Raw genomic sequence first — 14,027 nt, forward strand, 5'->3', positions numbered from 1 at the left:
TTAAAGGGAAACATTTCTTCTTAACATAGAGACTCCATATTATTTTATTTCATTTATTGTATTAAACCTACATCAGGTTTGTGTGCATTTCACCATCTTTGAACAAAATTTTAGCTTTTTCTGATAGTCCTTTATCTTTGAAAGTAGGAGTTATATGGGTGGGGATGATAAATCTGGAAGGAGTATGAGATGGTCTCGACAGGGGAAGATTTGGTAGAGCAGGACAACAAGAAAAAAAATTATTTTTAAAAATTATTTAAAATCATTATTTTAAATATTTTAAAATTATTTTAAATTATTATTTAAAATTTGTTGTTTGTCCCCAGTTGCTTTTGAGCGTACTTTATCACACTGCCAAAGAAGCATTCTTCCATCAGAAATTAAGCCAAAGTGATTCCATTGTTTGTCACATTCACTGAAAAGGGTCTTTCTGAAATCTTTCATGCCTTATGAAACTGATATTCAGCACATTTTTATTTTTACATGATATATTCAAAACTTACTCTGAATTCTCATTTTATCCAAATGTCCTGAAATAAAGCAAGGAATGCTAGGGTCTGATTCCTACTAAAGTGATGGGCCTGCTTTTAGCTCACTTCATGACTGAACCCATGCTGATAGGCCTGGAACTGAGCTCATGGGTGCCCTTCCAAGTTTTGCTGAGGAATTGCATGACATACATAACTGACTTGGTTTCCTAAGAAGACAGTGGCAGAAATATAAAATAAACAGTTTCTCAATGTAGGATGTGTAGCTATACCATTCCTGTAACTCTGGATATGAGTTTCTCTTTGCAAATTATGCAAATACTTAATTTTTCCCAGTTACACATTAATGCCTTTCTGCTGTTAGCAATTACAGATCAAGACAAGGCTATTTTAATATCCATTTTTTATGTCCCAAATAAATTAAAAATCTAACTTTTTGCATGTTTCTGACTATATCTTTTTTCTTATGAGAAAGTATTTTGATTCAGAACAAGTTTCATACCTCCAAAATTGCTGAAAAAAGGGTATTTCAGTATAATATCAGGGCTATGTCAGGAAGATAACTAGGGAAAATCAGGCTAGCTACAGCCAAAGATATCCAGCTGTCTTAATCCCTATAAATCTCTGCTAGAGCAAGTGAAAAGAAAATATGTAAAATATCAAAACCACATATGTCTCATATTTAAATGTTTCCAGAGAAGTCTAACCAAGCTTGAAAGTTAATCTTTAATTCAAAGAATAGGAAACACCAAGGAATCATTTACAAGGCCACAGGTCACTAGGGAATACAGTAGTCTGACTTCATAAATCACAAGCAAGCAATGTTAAGTTATTTTTAAGGGTCTATCTTACTTTCAAGGGTCTGTACATCTGTTACATAGTTTTTAAATGCTGGTGGCAAACAAAACAATGTACAGAGGAACATGTGTAACCATGGGGACTAATAAGAGAATTTCTGTGGTCATGCTTGACAAGATCCCAAAACTGAAGCCTCTGAAATCCACAGACAAAAAGTTTAATATGTCATGGCAGGCATTACATCTCCTAATTCTATTCTGCATTTAAAGTTACATTAAAAGTACTCCTATGCCCAAATATGCATCTCACAGATGAATACCAGGCCATCAGGCTACTCCCCTAAAAGAGAAGGTGAATCAATTTCACCTTCAGAAATTCCTTTATCAAAGCCATCGGACACCACACTGCACTTCCAGAAAGTTTCAGGATAAGGTTCAAGGAACAGTTAGACAGATGTGTAAATTCCAGTGCTAAAAAACTGAGGATTTACAGAGGTCTGGTCAGACAGCAGGAAAGGGTAAGACTCCAGAGACTGAGTCCACACAAATTGTGTAAAGCTCCATGGTGAAATAATGCAATAGGAAGGTGTGAGGTGGGACATAGCTGTGAAGGGAAATATCTGAAGGACATAAAAAAATTTTAAAATGCACCTGAATTGAAGGCACCTCGAGAGGCTGTAAGTTGGTAAAGTTTCCCTAAGCTGCAGTAATTTTTACTATTGCTGCCTTTTGTGAGTCATGCAAAGGTCTGCCTCCCCCCAAGCTCTAAAATGGGAATAACACCTCAGGAGGATGCCTCTGAGATTTAATTAGTTGTCATTCACCAACGATCCTGAGTAAAGTAAGACCATCTTACTTTATCAGGTGTACCTCCTCAACATAAATTAAAAAGACAATCCATTAGGAAGTTTAATGATTTGTTATCAAATATGGAGTATGCAGACACCATTTAATATCTTCAGAAGGGACTGGGGAATGGGAGTCCTTGTTTTGATTTTCAGAGAGTATCTGGAGAGTATGCGCAGTGTGTGAGCTGTGAGAATCTCTCTCCATCCTTTTGCTGGCTTCTATGAAAATTAAAGGATTCTACTCCAAATTACAGCCCTTAGAAGAGTCGGGGGGGAAATCACTTTCCAGTAGGTGTTGAATCACTTGCTGAAAACAGAGGTCTGCAAGTCCTAGAGCACCAGCTTTAATTTGAATATGGGCAAAATCTGAATGTAACTCCAAACACATGAGTTTTGAATAGCTTTACATAACTTCCAGCAAGCAATGAAATTACTGCTCTGAAAGCTAATCACTCACAACCAATATCAATCAGATTACTCATGTAAATAGTCATCCAGGCACAAGCAATAATGAGAAAATCTATCCCTTTGACTTTCATGTCCAGCAAACTTATATTAATGGATCCTCCACCTTATAATCTTTCTTTCTTATACTTTCTATAAAATTTCTCTATTCTCACTGTGTACTAGCAGGAATTTACACACCATGATAAATGGGCAGTTTAAATGAGTTGCTTTTGCTGGTTAGCTGTCCCACTAGAGACCTTGGGGTTTTTACCTTCAGCATGGGCAGAAAGAGGAGGGATTGCTATCTCCCCAAAAACCCTGGTCCTATGGACCAAAGACATCAGAAAGGACTGGCATCCTGAGACCATCTCCATTCCTGCCAAAGCCTTGCTCACAGCCGGTAAACTGGAATTTATTTTTTGGCTTGACAGGGCTCCCCTGTTGAGACTTTAAGGCTTGCAAATGCCACTAGTATCTCATGTGAAAACAAAGCAACTAGGGCTTGGCAAGGGGTGTGGAGGAGATTTATAAGGTGTCTATCATGGCAAGAAACACTGTCAACAACCCATACAGAAAAATACTCTCCTACTTATTTCTTGTGGATGAAAATTCAAACAGTGCTTCTGAAATAACATCCTCAGCTGTTTCTATCTCCTGGCTTATAAAGTGACATTCCACAGAGTTTAAGCACGGCAAAGCAGCATAGGCCATTGGTGAGGAGAGCTGTCATGTCCTGAGAAAAAAAGATAAAAGAGATAAATAGCTGAGTACAATATTGTACCTCAACAAGCTAAAAAGACAAGAGGAATGGAGAACTTTTATTTCTTGGTTTTTTAAAGAACAAAGCTTAGCAATTTCCTTTAAAAGCTATTCAACAGGCTCCCCTAAATCCTATTATAACTTCATGTGAAATGTATCTGTTTCCATAAGACCAACAGTGGCAGCATTCATCCTTTGTAGTCTGTCCTTTGTTGTTTTTTCTATCTATTCTTATAGATTTCTCCACTCTAGTATACCATACACAAAACAAGAACTGAAAAAAATTTAGTCAGAACATTTATTTATTAAGTTGATACTGGAAATTCAGTTTGTTCCTGTTTGCCACCTGAATCATGCCAAATTAAATTATTGTTCAAGGAATTTGTAAGGTAAAGAAACTGTTTCAGTACTGTCCCAGCGTTTCTTGCATGCAGATTCTGTATTCAGTTACAGATATTTAGCTAAACATAATAGCAAAGATGAATATAGTCTCTGCATGACTTTTCACTGTAACTGAGATCCAAATGTACTGCAGTGTATTCAGCCCATGTATCTTAAATCAGTTCAACATCAGCTCAGCACTGCACCATTTTTTTAGAACCTGCACATGTAGCTGCCCATATAATATTTTTCTAAGATATGACCAAGCTGATGGGTTTATCTGATGTACACAATTTAACTGAATTCATATTCAGCAGACTGTGAACCATGTTAATTCTTTAAAAGGTGTATATTTAGAAAACCTTAGATAAATGGCAACTAGGAAGCGCAAGACGCAACATTTTTATTAATGTCTTGCCTGTGGAAAAAGGTAACTTTGATTGTTCTGAACTCCAATGCTGGGTGTCTTGTTTTCAAACACAAGGAAATTAAGTTTTAGCACCTTTAGCTTTTTTAACCTTCACCATCATCACCATTACAAATTTATACAATGTATTGTTTAACATTATAATTAGTGTGGCTGATGTTTTTTAATCTGTTTTCCCTCTCATTGTCTCTTAATCAGGTAACAGACATTAAAGAAAAGCTAAAGCTCTCTAAAAAGTTCTGGTCAACATTGCCCTACACAATCTGCAAGGATGAGCGAGTGACAGCGGGTCCATCCATCGAGGAGGACTGCTGGAATGGCCACGCCAAGGCAAGGTGAGGTGGACCCCTCTCCACCCCACCCGGTCCAAATCCCCATCTGGCCTGAAGCATTCATGAAACTGGGGGTATTTCACAAAACTGTTCATGAGGGTGAAACAGAAATGGGAGAACAAGCCATTGTCCACACACCACTTGTAGCCAAGATTACTTATTGTCAAAGTGCCATTAAAGTCAGAGTGTGAATCAGGGTAAATGTGCACATGGGGTCAGCATATGAAGGCAGAAAATGTGCATTGGTTCAGCTCCAGAAGGATAATTTATACTGAGATTTCAAAGAGCTCTTTAGGTCCATTTAGCATCCCTGTGTTGGGACTGACAGCTTGTGAAGCAATTGCACTCTCGGGATACCATACTGGGATGAAACAGAAATTGGAATTTCAATTCTACTTGCTATTGGCTGGCAAAGATTAAGGCTATTTACTTGGGGGGGGGGGGGGGGGGGGGGCAAAAATGAAGGGCAAAAAATGAAAAATCACCACCAGAGAATAAATGTAGCACTCCTACTTATCTTGTGTAGAAGATTTGACCTTATGCTCTTCTTCAGAGGTAACTGTGATCATCTGCTCATATTTGTGATGAGTTTTCTGTGAGTTTTAATTTTGAAGTTTACTTGGCCCTGGCTGCAGCAAGAGCAGGAGCCAGCAGATGAGCAGGTGTCTCCAAAAGTCCCAGTGTGGATTTATCAGCTGACAGAGGAAAGGATCTGATTGTCCCTGCTGAGAGGGGGAGGAATTTGCTCAGGGATCATGCCAGGGGCATGGTTTCAGGTGTGCAGTAGTATCCTGTGCTTTCAGGTAGAGATGAGGAGTGGAGAGGTTTGAGTGTCTGGTGACAGCGAATCTCAAGAGAAGTGGCACATTCTGGCACTCAGGGACTGGAAGCTTTATTTTTATTTTACCTGAAGATATATATTAAGACAGAATATAAAAATGAACCAAAAAAAAAAAAACAATGACTCAAACAAATAAACATTGGAAAAAATGAGACAAGCATGTAAAATATAAAAAACAGTGCAAATAAGAAAACATAGAAGAAAAACTCAGAAATATGTTCAGTGTCGTTTTACATGGATGTATGGAGGGACAGATGTATAAATAGATTGCACCCCCTGCCCCCACCATCTCATCATCTGATCATTTTGATATGGAGCACAGTTTACAGGAGGATGTTTCATACTGAATGCACACAATTTTTTCCTAGCCTTACTACACAACCTTCAAAGGAATTTGTTTTACAGACAGGAGGAGGGGGCTGTTTGGGATACTGCTAGCCCCTTGAATCCACTTATGGATGAATGTGAACAAATCTGTCCAAAAGCATGAGCCACTGCTTAGTTGCTAAGTCCCAGATCCAGAGAAAGTCCCTGGGGATTCAGAGAAGTACTAATAGGAGTGTCTGGCTATTACAGGATTCATCATAAAGGAATGGTGTGAAGAGAGAAATAAAAATGTGTGGTTTCTCTTTCTCTATTTTATCCTTTCTTGTTACTGAACTTTGAAAGACATGAGCCCAGGCCAGTGCACTGCCAGCAGTTAAGCAGAGTTTCAAGGCGCCCCAGCTAAATGCCATGAGCCACATCAGGATGCATGCATCAGTAAGAGATATATACTACTCTTTCTACAAAAGAGCAGTCAAATCCCTTAATATCTATCTATTCCTCCTGGTTTCCATTCTAAACACTAGTGTGTGCACTACATCTGGTAAATACTTGGCAGCTCTCTTCTGCTCCTGCACTGAAGGGTTTGGCACAGCTTCCACATTTTCTGGGAGTTAAGGAGTTGCATTTTATGCATACAGTTTTTCACCCTACTTTTGCAGAATTTATCTTATGAGAAGCCTGAGTTTTTTCATTATGCCTTCTGAGATTAATGTTCTGGAGAGAGAAGAGCAGTCCTCTGTTAATAATCTCCTTACAGATGTTCCACTGGACGTGACAGCTTCAAAGTATCACCTGAAGATACGATTTCAGCAGGTCCAGTCACCGTTCCTCTGCCCAGTTGCTGTTTAATATTCATTCACAAAGGAAATGTATAGTCATAGTAACAGAATTCAATAAATGCTTCAGGTGGAGGCAATAGTAATAAATCAGAGAAGCACCACAGAATTCCATGGGTGTATATTAAATAGTATTAAAAACAGTATTGAAAATAACTAGCTCTAAATGCAAAATTACCTCTTGGCTGGTGGACAAAGACTTTTACTGCAGTATAAAAAAAAGGTTTCCTTTATCAGACTGATTAGTATCTGATATCAAATACTAGCTCACAAGAACGAGCATAGCAAAATCTGGCCAGTATTCATATACATATCTCTGTGTTCACTGTGTCAGCTGTCATAAGCACCTCTGTGCTATATGAGGAGCTGCATGTTGAATTCCAGACAATATGACAAAAGCCTGTGGTAGAAAAAAAAAGGAAATTTAGCCACCTCCTGATTTCCTAGACATTAATGTAAGTAAGAAGACAACATGGGGTTGGCTACCATTGGGAAAAGAAATTATTGCTGGGGTTTTTATCAAATTCTATTTTGGAATAAAGAATTAGAAACTTTGAATTGCCAGATAGACATTATGCCTTATGTTTCACTTTACACATCACCTTTTGATGCTGCTTTTACAGGGGAAAAGAGTTACAAACCTGAGATCACAGAGAATGAGAGCTTGGCTTTCTCCTGAGAGAGGCATTACACCAAGGTCATTTGTGGTTATTACACTCCCTAAATATCACTTTGCTGCCATGATTAATTTACAGTGACACCGGGTCACCAACTGAAGGTCAGCAATTCACAAGTAATCATGGGGTAACAGAGTCATCCATTTGGAGTTCTGGAAGGGTGAACTTGGCTCTGCTGATCCTCTACAAATAATGGTTTTAATCAGGTCACATCACGTAGAAACCAAGTGCTGTGGAAATGGGAAAATATTTATTAGATGGATGAATGTCTTTTTTTTCAAAAATCCATATTAAAGACAATAATAATAGCTACTTCAGACAAAGTGCCTTTTAGAGAGATGCCCAGCAGGATTTCCCTATCATATTTGTATTCACAAAAGAACACAAACATAATTTTATGTTTAAAGAATTAACATCTTCTACCAGATGTGCAGAGACAGATTTCTGAAAGCTATTTAGGATCTGAAAAACAACATTAAGATCAAACTTTGAAAATTTACCTCCCTCCCTACATGCAATTGAATTCCTAACAGCTGATGGTATCTTCACTAATAGGTATTCTTCAGAATTAAGAAATTTTCCCAAGAATGATGGAAAATCAGGCTTTAGAACTTAAACCAAGTCCAAGGTATTAATCCTTGAATATATTATTTTTACTGAAGTAAGAACAGCAACCAAACCTGGAACCCTCTGATGTTCAGGAGAATAAGATTTAATTGCTCCAGCCAACTCAGCCAGCTCATTCCAACCAAAGCATCTGAGATATTGTGCTCATGCACTATCATCCTGGTGCTCATGCTCACCAGGGCTATAAACTTTTTAATATATATATTATATATATATATATATATATATATATATATATATATATATATATATATATATATATATATATCTTAGCTCTGAAAAGCTGTAATCCATGGAATAGAAGAGACCTGCATTCCTTTCCACAAAGAGCCTATCACTCCTCCAAACAGAAGAAGAAATAGAATCATCTATGGGACAGAAAAATAAAACAAACAGAAAAACATAGAGAAAGGTAAGGAATAAAAGGAAAAATGATCACTATAATTTTCAGTATCTAGCTCAAATCTACAAGGTATGCCATCAAAGCAAACACAGGATAGATTCTCAGCTGTCCTGACATTCTCTTCTCCTGCCACACATGTGGGAGTGTCTACTTCTTTGGCAGAGAGCTTTTAATTTCTGGTGAAATTCAGTGGGAAGAAAGACTCAACAGATCAGTGCTAGTCTGAGAAAGTTGCTCACTGATGTCCAGCAAAGCTTGCAGTGACAAAGAGTTGAGTGTCCTTTAGCTGGATGTAGACACAGATAACTGTTTAGCACCACTAGTGAAAGCAGGAATAAACCACTTCTCACTATGTGTGAAAAATGCCTAGTCTTAATTTATGGCTCAAGTTTATTTTTATATCTTAAGAAAACCTGGCAGTGAGGCATTTCTCCCTCTCCTTGTGTCTGCTCAAGCTTTTCTCCAAGATGGAGGGAAAAAACCAAACAGCAAATATCCTGTGGGGATTACCTCCTGAGCAAACAGAATCAGATGAGGTGAACCAGTTAGCCAAACAAGCCAATTTTCCACTGCACTTATCTTTCTGGTCCAGATGTGACTGTCTAAACCCAGCCTGAGTAAGCCTGTGCTGTATTTTGTATTCTATTGCCTACAATTCTGTGCACCTGGAATAACTCCAGTACTGGCTAGGTGGCATGCCCCAGTTGTACTGTAAGCAGCTGCTGTGGCAGCAAAGTATGGAGAATGTTGCCCTTTAAGACAGATTATTTTTAAAAATCAGATTCCTCCTTTTATTTTCCTTTTTTTTTTTTTCTCTTGGTGGAGTGGGGTGTCAACTTTACATGCTTTATACATATGACCTGAAAGACTCATCAATCATTTTTAGACTTGAAAAGGAAGCAGACACTGTGGAACATTAACAGGTTATTAAAAAAAAAAAAAAAAAAAAAAAAAAAAAAGAGGGGGAAAAGAGAAGTGGTTTTAAATAGGTTTTGTGGTACTTGGCTATGATGTGCCAAAAGACATCATTGCCGTGTCTGCTGAGACAAGCAAGAACTGTGGAAAGGCTAAGAGAAACAGAAAGCATTAATATTTCAGAAAACAATGTAAATTACACTAAAATCCTGACATAGCTGAGCAAGGAGCAAACACCAGAAAATAAACAGTATTGTTCAGCTTCTCTATACTCAGAGGGCTAAGCAAGCTTGCTTCTCTCTCTTTTTTTTTTTTTTTTGCGTGTTTTTTTTTGTTTTGTTTTTTGATTTTTTTGTTTTGTTTTGGTTTGGTTTTTGTTTGGTTTTTTTTTTCCCTTTGCTAGGAGGATAGAAAGAACAAACACTGATTCAGGTTGGCACTTCTCTTATTTATAATGGGCATACAGTTCTTGTAATGGCCAGGCCTACAAAGAGATCATTAAGGGGAGCAGAAGCAGCAGCAAAGCTTAAAATTCACAAGGGTGTCTCAACTTACAGAACTGCAGCAAAAGCAGCTGTGTTCAACAACTTTGCCCAGCCAGCAACAAATCTTCTGTCAAATCATGGTCCCAAGACATGGCTTCCTATTCGGTGTGACTTAACCCTACCCCACACACATCAAAATGCTTTTGTCAGAACATGTGTTGGGCTGCCTCTCCGAGGCTGCCACTCACCAAACACCTTGGGCTGCATGCTCCCGTATCTGCATCAGTCCTTTAAAGAAAGGAAAACTATTAAGATATTTCATTCAATATAGACTTTTCTGTCTTTCCTCTCCCCCTGCAAAGAAGCAGGTGAGCTAGTTCAGCAATGAGAGCAGAATCCAGCAACACATTCAAACATTCTGGTACTTAAATATGGGGTGAAGCAATAAGGAATGTGTTGCCCATGCAGTTGTAGTACCACTGGAGATTCTCTGGGCCGTCTGGGATGAGTGTAATACAGGAAACTGCGTCCACTCTGGACCAGAGCCTGGGTTAAAACTGCTTGAGGATTTTTAAAAGCACCAATGTTAAGGTACCCAAAAAGACCCCCAATACCCTGTCAGTGTACTCAAAGAGGCAATTTTCCACATGCTGAATACACTTACCTACTGCTATGTAGGATGGTCTAAATAGTCATGACACCTTCATGGAACTGGGAAATTAGACCCTGGACCTAGTGGATATTCAAACCCTACTGGAGCGGCAGTATGACACCAAGCAGCCTACATCCTAGTGGCATTCAAGACTCAATTCAGCTGCCTTAAGAAAGACACACACTATTAACTTTAGATGCCCCAGATGTCCAGGACCTCCCACTAAAGCCTGCAGATATGATCCAGAAAGACTCACCTTTCAGAGCTCACCTTTCAGAGTTAGTGACAAGAAGAGGAGGAATAACTAAGAGCATTCAAATGGCACCAGCTGTCTGTGTTTATGCAAGGAAATCCCAGCAGATGAAACATAATGAACTAGTCATTTGGCCAAAGGCACATGGGACTCTAACAGCTGTCCCTGCTCCACTGATGAATAAATTCCTGACTAGCTGTGACTGGATCTGGTGGTGGCTAGATCTGGTGAGAGTAGGACTCTGCTTATGCGCAGACATTTGCATTTGAACACACAAGATTTGGTATGTATGTAAACCTAAAGATTAATTCTCAGCCTTTCTAATTTTTTTTCTATTATGTCCTAAATGCCAAGGGAATTTAAGCATCCAACTAACTATTAGGCAGTGTTAAGGCCATGGATTTTAACCTACATCAAGTACGTGTCCCTTACACACCTAAGTGAGGTACAGTTGCCAGGATGCTTTGGGGGTCACCAGATCCTGGGCAGATAAAGCAGGGTGTGTGGCAGTTTTACAAAATCCCTGAATGGGCTGCCCCATGTGAAGTTAAATGATCCTGGGAAGGACATCAGATGCATATTAGTCACAGTGCAAAATATGAACCTCTATGAAATGCACATACCAAAGCATTCTCTAATTGCTTTAAGTCAGTACATTCTTCTTTTATTATTGATGGCAAGACAAAATGAAATCAGACAGAAATCAGTCAAAGAAAGCCTATGAGGTGCTCAGAGCTATCCTTAGCTTCTCATGAACAGCTTGCAATAAAGAGCTGCTAGCCCTTCATAAACAAGGAAACCAATCCACATGAATATTTAGCAATTTCAGATCACTTGTAGCTACTAACAGCTATGGCCATCATCATGGATGGAATAAGGAGCAAGACAACCATCCTGTCTGAGCCAGTAGTTCAATTCTTACATTCTTGCTTTTTTTTAATCAACTGCACCTTGAAATTGCTGATTTACTACTAGGCTGAGTAATTTATCTACAGCAGCCCTTTCATTTGTAGAGACGTGTGACAGATGGAGATGCTGTTCCTTTGCAGTCCAGAGCATCCCTGCCTGCCAAGGTCTCCATCCTACTGCCTTCAGGCAGCTCTGCAGAATTATCTCCTATTCTGTCTTTAGTGATTCATAACACCATGGTCTGCAGTCTTCCATACTGAGGGAGGCAGCTCTGTGTTCTCACCACAGTAAATCCGACTGCAGGAGTCTGGATGGGATCCCCACAGCAATGTTATTTCTTGTCATGGTACTAGTGAAACAACAGGACATGCAGCTTGGGGCTGGGTATTTTGGCAGTCATGTTTGGTTCTTCAATGTTCACATACCCCCAGGATTATTCTCATGTAAGCCTTCAAAGGCCAGTGCTGGCAAATGAGTCTCATCTTGCAAAGCGAGGGCCCACTACGCTGAGACTGAGCCCTTCCTTGGTGCAACCAAAGCACCATCTTGTTCTCTTGTGAACCTCCAGACGCAATGCAGAGTTTATTTTCCCTTCACCATGACTTCAACAGAGGAAGTCCTTTCATCTCCCTTACTTTCACATTTATTTTCAAGAGATATTTCTATTTTCAGACCAATATGAACAATGCTGTCATCAACACCAAACTTCAGTGCTGGTACTGAATTCGACACACACAAGTGAGAATGATGTGAAATATTCTCAAACTATATTTGGTACCAGGCATCATGAAAGTTTGTCTTTAGTAGGCTAGACTGTGCTATCATTACCTACTGTCTGAGCACACATGCACACAAGGAGTCCCACAAACATCAGTAGGACAGCCTGATATGAACCCTAATTACAAAATAGATCATATCCTAATAAAGAATGTAAACAAAGGGTAGATCTGCCCCAAATCTCTTGCAGCCGAAATATGAGACAAAGATAGTAGGTGAAGACAGACAAGAGAGAAAAGGGAAACTGTGGTGCACTATTTTCTCAGAGTGCCATGCCTGCATAGAGATATAATGTAAACTTTTTTTCAGCCTGGCAACTGTAAAATGCACTGATAATTTTTGACAGAAATTTGAAGCAGGAAAAAGTGTAGCTTTGCAAAAAGCCTACAAGGAAAGCTTCCTGAGGACAAAGAGCAGCAGGGGACAAAGAGTGCATCTCTAACAAAGGGTAATGGAGATTTTTACTGTAGGATGATTGGAGGCATGGGCTGCTTTTTTGTAGGGTAAAGATGTGCAAAAGCACATTTGCTGCCTGTGAGCAGCCTAAGACTGCATTACTCAAGGTCAGAGAAAGGAATGCTGCAGTAATCGAGAAATTATAAGGTAAGAGTCTGAATAAAAGATTCAGATTTGTGGATGGATAGGAAATGCCATACCTTAAATGTTATGCACAGAGTACATGAGACATGCAAACATAGCCTGGTTTAAAGGAATACTGAACAAATCAAAGAGAATACTGTAGTTTGGTAAAATTATAATGCTTTTTATGGGTCTGGATGTCATGTAGGCTGGAGATGTTGTTCATGGTGGTCTAAAAAAGAGATGCAAGGAAGAATTGGAGAAGAAAATTAAGTGCTCTTTTAACCCAGGAAAGCCATAACACCTCAAGATAGGATTCTAACCTGTCTCAGAACAAATATGCTATATACAACAAAGGACTTCATATTTTTTAAGCAGAAAGAAATAAAAACAGCATAATGCACTGTTAGATGCTTAATTTAGTGTGCAGCCATTCATGTCAGCAGAGGATATGAATATGTGGTGACTTACTGCTGGCTTGCAAACCTTTTCCATAGTTCACACAGTCATTGCTCTTGCTGGGGAGTATATGGAGAGTTAGGAAGTAGAAAAACTTAAATCCTTTCTGCTCCCCATGCAGCTGTGCTACTAAACAGATCCTTAGGAGTCGGTAAAATTAAAAACTATATTTTTAAAACAGTGTTAATGGATTTGTTTAAGAACTGCAGATTGAATTTCTTAGCACATCATTTACTGCACAGTGTTTTATTTCTGGAATTACTATGTCTCAAACTAATCTTTCATTCTGCTGTATAGATACTTGCCTGAGATTATGAATGATGGCTTGACCAACCAGATCAACAATCCAGAAGTAGATGTAGACATCACAAGGCCAGACACCTTCATTCGACAGCAAATCATGGCCTTACGTGTCATGACTAACAAACTGAAGAATGCATACAATGGGAATGATGTCAACTTCCAGGACACGAGTAAGAAACCATTAACTGTCATTACATAGCTGTAATTTTGGAGCCCATTTATAAATTGGCTCTGTTGCAATGACTTACTGTGGTCTTTGTGCTCTGCGCTGCTGACAACATAAAAAGTCTTTTTCTGTTCCATGAAATTCCAGTCATATAATTGTTTCTTTTGCTTCTCTTGCTTATCTTCATGTTTAATACATCCAGACACTGAAGGCTTTCCATAATACCAGCAGTCTGATCCCTTTTCAGAAGAGCACTTAATTACCTAATTAAGTCACAGTGGGTTTCATTTGGAAGCTTTGCTCAATGAAATTTAGCACCACCAACACTTCCTCCTTCCC

At 38.9% G+C, this 14,027-nt stretch overlaps 1 protein-coding gene across 2 annotated transcripts in view; it reads left to right on the forward strand.

The window, feature by feature from the left end:
• GPC6 (glypican 6) overlaps nucleotides 1–14,027 on the forward strand; it is a 726,663-nt gene that overhangs the window by 698,875 nt on the left and 13,761 nt on the right. For both annotated transcript variants that reach the window (XM_077781485.2, XM_085556757.1), the window contains 2 exons: nucleotides 4,346–4,482; nucleotides 13,517–13,692. In XM_077781485.2, coding sequence (XP_077637611.1) covers nucleotides 4,346–4,482; nucleotides 13,517–13,692 — 313 coding nt within the window. The remainder of the gene's footprint in view (nucleotides 1–4,345; nucleotides 4,483–13,516; nucleotides 13,693–14,027) is intronic.

The sequence above is a fragment of the Lonchura striata genome, chromosome 1, assembly GCF_050655825.1.
Source record: "Lonchura striata isolate lonStrDom1 chromosome 1, ASM5065582v1, whole genome shotgun sequence".
Classification (NCBI taxonomy): domain Eukaryota; kingdom Metazoa; phylum Chordata; class Aves; order Passeriformes; family Estrildidae; genus Lonchura; species Lonchura striata.